Source organism: Castanea sativa, chromosome 6 (assembly GCF_040712315.1).
Source record: "Castanea sativa cultivar Marrone di Chiusa Pesio chromosome 6, ASM4071231v1".
Classification (NCBI taxonomy): Eukaryota; Viridiplantae; Streptophyta; class Magnoliopsida; order Fagales; family Fagaceae; genus Castanea; species Castanea sativa.
In genome coordinates this window covers 45,091,098-45,103,410 of record NC_134018.1, presented here as the reverse complement: position 1 = coordinate 45,103,410, position 12,313 = coordinate 45,091,098, and the positions used below count along the sequence as shown (strand labels likewise).

Sequence of the window (12,313 nt, the reverse complement as noted above, 5' to 3'; positions counted from 1 at the left end):
AACTCAATTGTTAAAGTCTCTTATTATCGAATATTATATATGGAGTTCGAACTTTGCCTACAACAAAAACCAATTGGCATATTGGTTTAATGATAAAAGAGTAATCATCACAAGGTGGACGCATGTCATTAATGCTATGATGTGTAATGTTAGGGATAATTTTATTCTCATTGTAAGTTATGGCTGTAATTGGTTGGCTTTTGATTAGCTCAATTGGTAAAGTCATTTGTTATTAAATATGACATTTAAGATTCGAACTCGAATTACTGTAAAAACTAATTGATATCTTGGTTTGATAATAAAAGACAATTATCATAGAGCGGGTACTATAGGTTGATTTTTTTTTTCTTTTTTTAGAATTGTATGAAGCGTACATCATAATTTAAAATACTATCGTATTTTAATAATAAAATCAGACTAACCTTTTAGCCGCATCATTTTTATGGTAAATTAATTACAATAAATCAAGTCATTAATTATGAAAAAGCAGGTAAAAAAATTGTGTCGCCACACTTATGACCATAAAAATTTGAATAGTGCCATCTTTCTTAGTTTGCAATTACTAAAGAAAACCACTTGGTACTAAAATTCTAAACATTAACAACTCAAGAAATAATAGTACATACTATTTTGTTGTAGCCAAGCTCATTAACCTTATATCCTTAATCAAAAGGTCCAAATTACAGTAAGAGGACCCACCTTCACTCACACTTTCTTTTGCCAACCTAGTCTTCTTAGCAATTGATTTCATGAAAATCTCCCTCCTCTCCTCCATCAGATGATTCACCATTTTTTCTACCATAACTCTATCACACACATCCTTCATGTCCATTCCCAATTTCCAAACCTCACTCACAAACCTACTATTTATTTGTTGATCAGCAAAGTAAGGCCAACAAATCATGGGCACCCCAGCCACTATGCTCTCTAAGGTAGAGTTCCATCCACTATGAGTCAGAAACCCACCTACAGCTTGGTGGACCAAGACCTCCTCTTGTGGGACCCAACCCACCATATACCCTCTATCCTTTGTCCCTTCAACTAGTTCCATGGGAATTTGACCTTCACCATCTTTTTGGATTACCAAGTCGGGTCTTATGGCCCATAAAAAGCGCTTCTTGCTATTAACCAAACCATACCAAAACTCCGTGAGCTTGTCCTTTGTCATGATTGTAATGCTTCCAAAGCTTACATATATTACAGATTTCAAAGGTTGAGCATCGAGCCACACCATGCAGCTTCTGTCCACTTCAAAGAGGCTATTTGGAGACCAAGATTGTAACAATGTTGTTTTGGATTCAAGTTTAGATTTAAGTATTGCATGGAGGGGTCCAATGGTATAAATTTTGGGACATTTTGTGCGAATGTGGGAGAGTACAGATCCTTCTAAATCTTCAAACGTGTTGAGTATGAGCGCATGGGCTCGAGGGGATTGCCTAGTCTTATTTGCAACGAGTTGGAGACCCAGGTCTGCTAGGTTGCTTGCTTGGCAAAAACTAGGTAAGTCTCGGATTCGGAGAAAAGTTTCCATGCCTGGCACACTTCTTATTAGGCGGTCCATGTCTTCATTTTCTAGAGTCGTTACCATACCTCTCATTAGTAAGAAATTTGACTCAATATTTCTTTGTTGAGAAACGAAATAAACGTTAGTAACAAATTTCACTAATATTTTTAATTCATAAAAAATAATAAAACAATCATAAATTTATTCATGTTGTAAAACTGAGAAAATTCTAGCTGTGTTCAAACAGTATTGTGAGATGTAAACTGTAAAGCTTGTAATTGTTCTGTGAAAACAAGTGATCATCTGTGACAGCGACAACTCCAAGAAATGAATGCATTGCTACTTAAAAGAAAGAAACACAGTAAAGTATCATGATTTATCGGTAGGATCAAGTATATCATGAGTTTTCTTTTGTTTTTTTGCAAGTTAGTGTTGAAGAGTGTCAATATTTATAAAATCAATAACTCATACGAAGAATCTAGTCTTCTCTATTCAATTAGTTTAGCCAAAAACCAAAACAAAAACAAAAAACAAAGGTTCGAGTATAGTTCTTGAAGTTTCGTCATCTTTGAAATGCACCTAGCTGCGCATGGCTAGTTTTATTTGAATTTTAAAATGGTATTTTGCCAGTGTAATTGTCTGTTCCTTAATTATTAAATGGGTAGCACATGACAAACAACAGAGGTCGCTGTCATTTTGAGTCTACATAGCTAAGTTGCCATGCCATCAAGCCATCACAGACCCTGTGTCTGGTCTATTTGGCTTTGTTTGATGATTGGCTTTGGCTTCCCCTGTGTCTAGTCTATATCATCAGGAGGGAGGTTGCTGCTTGCCTGTTTTCAAAACAGTGTTTTGTAGTGTTGAATAAAACTACTTAATTAAAAAAAAAAAAAAAAAGAGAGCGATGTCTTGACTCTTGACAGCCTGTCTAATACTTCAGAATAATAAAATTGTGATTGATATGTAAAATTGTGATTGCTGTGATATTATATTTATATGAAATTATTGATAACCCAATGTTTGTTATGCACTAATAACAATAGTCACTACAATAATATATTATGAAAAGATTTTAAATTTTTTTATGTAATCAAACAAGAAAGCAAATACGAATTTGCTAATGGATGCCACATGATAGGGTGAGAAAGATTACCTCTAATGGGAAGCTCGCCTGCTTCTATCATATCTTGAATACAAAAGCAAGCCAAGAAGTAGCAAGCACTGGCTGTACGGAAATGAATGACTGGAATACCAAGCTCATTGCCAACATCAATAGGAAAGCTCAAGATTCCATCTGCTATGATACAAGTCACCGACTGTCCAGTAGCTGATTTTAACTGACCAGAACGCATCATCTCTCTAAATAATGGTATAGTTACCAATTCAAAGGAATCAAATATATCCATGAATCGGTCACCGGCTCGTGGGTGATCATCTGGAAGGCCATCTGGGATGCTCTTGAATTGGAATCCAGGAAAACATGCAAAATGGTGTAGAATATTGGAGTGAAGGACAAGGCGATTATGGTTGTGATCGGTATTAAGAAAGGTGATGTTGAGGCCAGCAAGTGAAAGAAGCTGAGCTAGATTGAGCATGGAGTTGACATGTCCTTGTGCTGGAAGTGGAAAGATGAGAACATGTGGAGCTTTTGATTCTAGAGGTTCCATGCTTGTGTGAGCTCGATCTAGGATTCTTCGAGGGTGCTAATTGGTAAGTGTGGCAGTCAGGGCTCTATATGCTTGTACTTCTATATGTGGTGGAGTGTATTTGACACGTATATGCATTATTATCATCATTGTATGCGTTGAAATGACGAACATGTAGTCTCACTAGTCTAGTTAGTGAGACAAAAATCTTATGTGCCGTATGAGATACTATCTTCTATTTGATCTAAAAAAAAAGAGATACTATCTTCTATATTTTTTTCAAAACAAATACAAATGTGGCAGTCTATGTCAGTGCTATTTATATTTTTTCAAAACTAATACAAATGTGGCTGTCAATGACAGAGCTATCCTAATCATGCAACCAGTGGTTTTGGTAGCAAATGTCATGGGATGGAGCAAAAGTCATGTGGTACAGGATTAGTTGGGAGTCGGGAGTTCGGCATCTTACCGTCATTGGCATATATAAAAGTAAATATTTTCCATTTTTAAATTCCAGGGTCCAGAAAATTACCACAAATTCCCAGAATGATGAATGGCTAAAGAGAAACATGAAGTTAATTATTTATTTATTTTTTAAAAACCATGTAAATTAGGTAATAAATAAATGAAATAAGCATTATGCCATCTATCATAACTGTAGTTATAAAAATTGATGATCTTGAATCTGTCTAAGATTTTTTTTAGAATGATTTTGTCTAAGAAATGAGTGGACATATTCCCTCTAATTTCAAGTATTATAAAAGTTAAAAAGTGTCCTAAGGATATTAGTTTAAAAAATATTTTTAAAATTTTTTTATTGAAAACAAAATAATAATTGATTTTTTTACAGTTTTATATATTTTTTAATAAAAGTTGTATCAAACTTTCTTAAAATTATCCATTAACAAATATTTTAAAAACACCATTAACCGAACCCTATTTTCTTGATATAAAATATTGAATCATCTAAACTCTTATCAAGTTTTGGTGATTGAGTAATACTATTCAATCCTTCCTTATTTTGTTTTTATAGATACAATAGAATTTAAACTTATGGCATCTATTTTATGATGATTGATATCTTTATCATCAAGTCAATACATCAATTGATTTTTTATATATACGGAGTTAGAACCCCAAATATCTCATTCAAATATAAGAGTTTTTACTTATTGAACTAACTAGAATCAACAGTCCTCCTTAAATTAGAAATTTAGAATCACAATATTATTGCAAGTAACTATTTCGGAAATAGCTCAAAAGCTCTTAGCGTGAAGGCCTTGCTGGGTCATCATCCTAATATTCTTGATCAAATGGTCCAAATTACAATACAACTATCCACCTTCATCAACACTCTCTTTTGCTAACCTAGGCTTCTCATTCTCTAATCTTAGAAACTCCTTCCTCCTTTCTACTATTAGATCATTCAAAATTGAATTTATAAAATTTGATGATCTTGATTTTTTTTTTCTTAAAAATGTTTGGACATATTACAATTTTAATATCATATTTTCTTATCTTAATATTTAGTAGTATTGAACCTTCACAACTCTCATCAAAATTTTGGTGATTGAATGATACTATTTGGTTCTTCCATAAATTAAAATTTTAGAATCTCAATAATATTGCAAATAATTAGTCAAGAAATAGCTCAAAAGTAAGGCCTTGCTAGCTCATCATCTAGATATCCTCAATTAGATGGTCCAAATTACAATACAAGTATCCACCTTCATCAACACGATCTTTTTCCAATCTAGTCATTTCATTGATGATCTTAGAAATTCCCCCCTCCTCTCTACTATTAGATCATTCACCATCTTCTTTCACAATCTCCGTATCACACGCATCTTTCATGTCCAACTATAAAAACAAATAAATGTAGGACAATGATTGAATTTTCCAGCCTATCAAAATTAGTGTTGGTTGTGCTACATATTTATAATACGTGTTTGAGTTACAAATTACAAGAGGACAAAATTATAGATAGAAGAAGTTTAAAATACAAAAGAAGTCTATCTTAAAATACAAAGGAAGTTTATCTTTGATAGCTGTTCTTATCACTAGTCTGATTGTTATCTGCACAACTCATTTGAATTTTGTAATTCGAAGACTCCTCTTTATATCAACTAGCTTGGATTTGTATTTTGGAGTTGTTATTGATCTTATCTTTAACACCAACCCAACCTTCCACTCCTCCCTCACAAGCCTACGATTCACCATTTGATCTGTTGAATAAGGCTAGCAAATCATAGGCACACTAGTCACAATCACAATGCTTTCTAACATTGAGTTCCACCCACTATGAGTCAAAAACCCATCAATTGCATGGTGGGCTAGTACCTCTTCTTATGGGACCCAACTCTGCCACCATATACATTCTCTTCCTAGTTCCTTCCACAAGTTCTTTTGGAATCTCTTTCTCTTCTTTTTCACACACCAAGTCTGTTCTTATGACCCACAAGAACCTTCTATAACTATTCACCAATAACCATACCAAAACTTCGAGAGTTGATTGTAAGATAAAATTTAGAGTTGCAGCGGAAAATAAATAAACATAAACATACTTCCAGTTATAGTTGTTTAAGTGTTTAGAAAAAAAAAAAAAAAAAAAAAAAAAAACAAAACAAAACAAAACAATAGTGTATCTATAAAAGTTGTCTTCTAGTCTATGGCCTTTACCTTACATATTTCCTTTGATGGAGACAGGCTATATATATAGGCTAGACTAGGTACTCTTTTAAATTAAAATTTGTTTCATAACCTCTTTCCATCAAGGAGTTTAAAACTTGTACTTTCAAGGTGTTTATTAACCAAAGAGGTTATACCAAATGAGAGTTACTTAGAAATTGTTATTCAACATAACGTCTTTCACAAATAAAATCTTTAAGACATGAGCATGGTTGTCAAAATCCCGATCTGAATCCTACGATCCTACGATTTTACGATCTCACCTGCTCAAAACGATTCGGATCTTTCAAGGATCTTTGCGATCGTTTAGGGATCTTTGCGATCGTTCAGGATCGATAGGATCACACGATTCTGACGATCTCAAACGACCTTTATTTCTTGTAATGTTTTTAAATTTAATAGATTGCTCAGTTGGACTTAAATGAAAAATAAAATCCCAATAGACCAAATTTTTCAACTCTAATGTAGAGAGTGTGCCAGTTGGATCCGAATAAAAAATATTCCAATAGAGTATCATGTTTTGAGATTTTTGACCTCTTTAAATGATGCTTATAAATGAATATAGTGATGTATGGTAATTATATTAATGAATGTATAATTTATGTGATTATTTAACATACAAATGTTTATTTTTTTGTTTTTTTCTCAAATAATATAGGATCTTACGATTTACGATCCGATCCTACGATCCACGATCTCACCTACCTCCTACGATCCTACGTAGGATCCCGATTTTGACAACCTTGGACATGAGTTTTCATTTAGGGGAAATTACAGTAATCCCACCTGTGGTATGACCTGTTTTCACTTTGTCTACCTATGGTTTAAAACTTAACACTTTGTCCACTTGAACTTTAATCCTTTACCCATCCGTTACCCACCTCACCCTTAGACGGTAGAAAAACACCCTTTTATTAAAAATCAGAACATAACACGGATCAAAAACACGAACCATTAAATCTTTTCCTCATGAGCCCTAGAAACATGAAAAACCCTTGTATTGAGCTAGGGTATTGATTTTTATGATCGTGGTGCATAACACTTTCATGTGAGTGTAAGGTTCTGACTTTGGGTTGTCTTGAGGCATTGAATATTCGAAGATAGATCATCACCAAGTATGAAATTTCTGCTTTATATGGGTTGGGGTTTCAAGTTTTGATGGTAGCTTTGATTCACAAGAAATTTGATTCACACGAAGTTGATAAGCGATGTCTTCTTCGAGTAGAAATTACTCAGGTTCAAGTGGGCATATGTGTACATATGAGACTTGTGTGTTGAGAACAAGTTTGACAGTGGATAATTTTGGGAGAAGGTTTCTGCGTTGTAGCCGATATAAGGTAAGTATAACTCTTACTTAATTTAGTTGACTCAAGTGAGATTGGAATGTGATGTGTTCAATTCAATTTATGAATAGGTTGGTCCCAAGTGTCCTTTCTTTCAATGGATTGATAATCCCACTTGTATGCTTGGGAATGAAGTTGCTCATTTGGTACAACAAAAGCTGAATTTACTGTGGAGTGAGCTGCAACTTGCACATGAAAGGAAAAGAGCAGCTACCCAAACAACAGCAGAAGCTACCCAAATGGCAGAAATTACTCAAGACAGGGCAGCAAAAGCCATTGAGAGGGAGAGAGCTTCTTCTGTTCAAGCCAAGGAGAGAGCAGTGAGAGCTTTAGAGCAAGAGAGAAAGTACAAAATTGCACTAATTCTGTCATGGTTTTTTTTTTTTTTTGGTTATGTTGTTTTCATGTTTTGGTTCAAGTGAAATTGTTAGAATGATGAGATTGAGTCTACCTAGTGGGTTGTAATGTATAAGTTGGTCCTCAATTGTATTGTAATAGGAACTATGTAAGATGATAGATGTTGTTGGCTTGAAGCCACTTAATAATATAGGCTTTTTAAAGATAAAGTGTTATTTATGTTAGATGCTATTGGTATTTTTGTTTAAAGTGAATTGGTTACTTGTGAGCTATGAGTTGTTGGTGTTTTGTTGGATGTTGTGAGTTGTGTTGGTTTGTGCATAAAGTGCATTGTATAAAGATAATTGTGTTGAAAGTGAATTGTTTAAAGTATATAGTGCATGACAACTATCTATCAACTTGCAAGAAAAGACAACAAATGCACACATAAACCTGCTATTCAACATATACATCTACTGTATTCAAAAGTGACTACTATATTCAATACATACACACATAAACAAACTCATATATGTTCAACTGCAATAATCAAAATAATAATTCTGAACACCTGCCATTAAGTTGGGAAATTGTATACATATTTAAGGTGGCATTGAATAGTCTTTCATCAACCACCAGTAAATATAGGGTATTTGGTACAACAACAACCAAAACAGTTGCACCTACCCTTGTTTACAAAACGTACAAAAATACAAATAAATCCCAACAGTGTTTGAACAACATATATAATCAACAATTGTCTGCCCTGCTATTGCCTACAAATTACATATAACCCTAACACTACATAACCCTAATACATAGAAACAAAAGTGTCTTGACATAGTCTTCATTTACTACCCTTGCCTCTACCTCTCCCACCACAGCTGGCTTTTCCACCTCTTGTTTTACGTTTCTATGTCCTAGCTGCATTACCCCTTCCTCTCAAAGCAGCTCCTCTGGTAGCAGGTGGTCTTGTAGGCTACAAAGTACAAGACGGGGCCTAGGATCCTTGTCTGCATGTAGAAGGCCTTCCACTTGCCTGCAACCAAATATGAGCATGCTTACAGTGTCAGTTATTGGCATTTTGCAAATAGTAAAAAAATTGTGTAAAAACTTACAGATTTTTCTTTATGCAATCTCTTCCTCCTCTCCTATGGTGTTTCACCAGTGACATTGGTCTTGCATCCCCTTGCATTGTGCCCTTCCTTTTGACACCTTCCACACCTCATTGACTTTTTTGCTCTAGAAACCTTATAAGGGTTCCTTGGCTCATCAGCGTCTCTCTTCCTCTTTATGGGTGGTCTGCCTAGTGGCTTATTGATAATAGGTGCAACAGGTTTGGGTTGGCCACTTGAGATCCACTCAGACTGGCTAGGCATGGGAGGTATGGGTGTCTTGTATGTCTTCAAAAAAGCATCCTTGTAGTAGCATGGATGGGTGTAGTCCTCTGATTTCTCACAATTCACAAAAATGGCTACAACTCCATGCTTGTAGGGGATTCCTATCAAGTCTCATACTCTACAACTGCATGTCCTCCTTACCAAGTCCACCACATGCCTTTCCCTCTCATTGTCAACCTCATACACAAACCTCCCAGATGGCATTGCACAGAAGTTCTTAGACTCTAATTTTAACTTCTCCAACTTATCCAATATACTTGGACACAACTTGCCACCATACTTTTCTATGCCAATCTTCTTTATATATAGCCTACTCATAAGCCTAACTCTGATCCACTCGAGCATTGATAAAATTGGCTTGTCTCTAGCCTTCACAATCATAGAGTTAAAACTCTCACTCAGATTGTTTACCAGACAATCTTTCAAAGCTCTTGGAGAAAAGTAGGATCTGGTCCACTGTGCAAGCTCTATATCAGCAAGGTACTTCCAAGCTTCTTCATACAAACTCTTAAGATGATCCATCCCCCTCTCAAATTCCCTGATTGATGTTGTGCCAACACATCTCCATAGTATACTCTTCAACTCTATGCCCTTGTGGTTAACCTTGAAGTTGTTGTATATGTGCTTCACACAATACCTGTGCTCCACATTGGGAATAGAGTCTCCATTGCAGGTAGAAGGCCCTTCCATCAAGTAAGCAAGTAAGCATTCAGTGTCAGCAAGTAAGCATGTAAGCATTCAAGTAAGCATTCAAGTAAGCAAGTAATGAAGTCATGAAAATGAGCTAGATGATAATACCTTCTGCCTGTCACTAATGAATACCAGATTGAGCTCCTCTAGCCTGCCAATGTGTTAGGAGCTTTACGAGTTACTAATGATGGCATGAGGAATTGGAGTGCTTGGGCAACATCAGGCCAGTCACTTGGCTCTATGTTTTCTCAACACACCAATGGCTCTTCATGTCTATCTAGTGAAGCTCCTAACTGCTCTTTCAGGGGGACAAGCTCGGTCTCCTTGTTGGATTCAAAATGATGAGCATGATGAGGGGCAACATGTGGAGGCACCTTGCTCCACATGATGCCCCAAGGCCATGGCAGAGAAGGGTCATGGTGGGTAGAGATGGGTTCGATGATGATGCGCAGCAGCAGGTGGTGCTAACCCTAGGTGATGGTGCATGACATTGGTGGCTTGGCTAATGGTTGCTTTGTGTGTGGACTTGGTGGCTTAAGTGAAAGGCAGTGATGGGCTGCTGTAATGAGGATATGTTGTGCAAGGCATTGGACTAGTTGGTGCTAGAAAAATGCATGGACTTTGTGTGAGTGGGCTGATGGTAGTTACTTGATGTGCTGCCTATGTGCATGCTATGTGGGCTATGATGCTGATGAGAAGGGCTTGGGCAGGGGTCAAGCCTTCTTAAACGTGATGGAACAATTGTGTGTGGGCTGCTAGAATGTGGGCTACTGGAGCATGGGCAGAAGCCCCATGATGTGCTGAGACATGGGCTGGCATGTGTAGAGTGTGCAGCAGCAGTTATCAGCAGTTACCAAGCAGTTCCTAGCTTGTTGGATGTTCAGGCCTATTGAGTAGGGGCTGGAAATGTGGAGAGTAGGCCAAGATAGCATCAATTGAAGGTGTCCTAAGTCAGACCACATGTGGCAGCAAGTCTTGGACAAGGGGGTAGTTACTTGGCAATAACTGCCACGACAATTATTTCTGTGCATTTATCCTAGGCTGTTGGGGTTGTCAACAGAAGAGTGTGTAATTTTGGCATAGAGAATTTTGTGTGTATTCTCCAAGCTTCCTTTGTACTTGATATTGAGTAAAAAAGGTTGGGGTTGGTGCCCTGTAAATACTGTGTGTGTGTGTGTGTGTGTGTGTGTGTGTGTGTGTGTGTGTTGTGTGTGTGTGTGAATTCCCTTAATAATTCTGTTCTGAGTGCTCTTGCAGTGTGTGTGTGTGTGTGTGGAGTGTTGGCTAAGACTAAGTCAGGGGCTTAGTGCCATCACAGGCAGAAAATTTAAAAGAAAAATTGACCTTGTGACAATTGGTATCAGAGCTTGGCTGCTATGTCTTCGGACACCAAGGCAAGGGTGACTGTCTTGGAGAACATACTTGGAGTTCCTAGAGAGGGGGAACAACTTTCTGTGTGTGACAGATTGGAAGCTGTCTTTGCAGAAACTAGTGTGGTGAGGAATGATCTTGCAGAACAGAGGGATATTGTGTTTACTCGTGTTGAAGAGTTGGTTGTTGCATTGGATGCCTAGAACCAGCCAACAAGGGGGACCCAACGCCAACTTGAAACAGAAATTGCCCTATTGAAGAGAGCAATGAGTGGCTTGCCTAGGGAGGGGGAAGTTGTAACATCCCAACCTAATGGCATAATTAACTTATGGGTTTATATGCTTGTTACCATCTTAATTACCTTGAGTGCACAAAACTTTGACATTGTGATATTATAGAAGATATATGCTCTTTTAATGTTATGGAAAGAAATTTATAAAGGTAAGGGCTTATATGTAAAGTCATATCGTTCTTGGGGCCTTTCTAGAAATATAAGTTTATAAGGGGGGGGGGAAGTAAATTTTAAAAAGTGCAAAGGTGAGTCATCAGCTCACTTTCCCTTAGCATTACACGTGCCCCACCCCAAAAGTCCATTTCCCTTATCTTTCTTTTCCTGCACCAGAAACTTCTTGGTTCATCTTTCTTTGCTCTTTCTTTTCTCTTCCTTTGCTCTTACACAGCAACACCTCTCTCTCACTCTCTCACCGAAACAATATACCTCTCTCTAAGAAGAAATTAAGAGCCTATCACTAAAGTTTCAGCTTCAAAGTTTGTGGGTAAGTAATTAAAATCCTCATCTGATTTTGGGTATTTTGATAGTATGATTGTTTTGTTTATTTTCCCTTCTTTATTCTCAAATATGATTTCAGAAGCTGAACTTGTGATTCTGTTTTAGTAATTTGAAAGTTTGATGATATTGTGGTCTATTGGATGCTTATTAAGGTATTTTAATATGTATAGTCTAGGTATAAAAATACCCAAATGAAATGAAGGCCAATTGCTATTAGTTGATGATTTTGTAAGAACATATGCTGAAACTGCCACTGTGATAGATTTGATGTTTACAACAAGAAAAATATGTATTAAATCATTTTCTATGAATTAGGATGCTAGGAGTAGTTCTTATGAATTCTAAGACATACATAGTTGTAATGGAAGTGGTCTCACAACATTGGGATTAATATAAAAATAATAGTTTAATTTATAAATTGCATAAATTTCTGTCAGGACAGGTTTGAGCATGTTGTCTTGTAGGATTTTTAATAAATCATAATTTTATGGTTTGGCTCTAAAATTGATATGGTATATACTAGACATTCAGGGGAGTAGCTCTGT

The 12,313-nt window shown here is 36.3% G+C and overlaps 2 protein-coding genes across 2 annotated transcripts; both read right to left on the bottom strand.

Annotated features, from left to right (window-relative positions):
- Window positions 1-533: 533 nt before the first annotated feature.
- On the bottom strand, window positions 534-3,407 carry LOC142638496 (7-deoxyloganetic acid glucosyltransferase-like). Its single transcript, XM_075812524.1, has 2 exons — window positions 2,658-3,407; window positions 534-1,572 (listed from the first exon to the last, which is right to left on the bottom strand). The coding sequence occupies exons 1-2, from the start codon at window positions 3,169-3,171 to the stop codon at window positions 626-628; spliced, it is 1,461 nt and encodes a 486-aa protein (XP_075668639.1). The 5' UTR covers window positions 3,172-3,407; the 3' UTR covers window positions 534-625.
- Window positions 3,408-8,668: 5,261 nt separating this feature from the next.
- Window positions 8,669-9,655, bottom strand: LOC142640039 (uncharacterized). The gene is made up of 2 exons (XM_075814148.1): window positions 9,059-9,655; window positions 8,669-8,971 (listed from the first exon to the last, which is right to left on the bottom strand). The coding sequence occupies exons 1-2, from the start codon at window positions 9,653-9,655 to the stop codon at window positions 8,669-8,671; spliced, it is 900 nt and encodes a 299-aa protein (XP_075670263.1).
- Between the last annotated feature and the right edge of the window lie 2,658 nt (window positions 9,656-12,313).

Bases quoted from the DNA above. Each gene is read 5' to 3' on its own strand.
- LOC142638496 (XM_075812524.1), bottom strand. From the start codon at position 3,171: ATGGAACCTCTAGAATCAAAAGCTCCACATGTTCTCATCTTTCCACTT. The intron at 1,573-2,657 runs GTAATCTTTCTC...TAACGACTCTAG, and splicing joins AGGCGAGCTTCCCATTAGAG to AAAATGAAGACATGGACCGC.
- LOC142640039 (XM_075814148.1), bottom strand. From the start codon at position 9,655: ATGCTTACATGCTTACTTGCTGACACTGAATGCTTACTTGCTTACTTG. The intron at 8,972-9,058 runs GTAAGGAGGACA...GTGAATTGTGAG, and splicing joins AAAGGCATGTGGTGGACTTG to AAATCAGAGGACTACACCCA.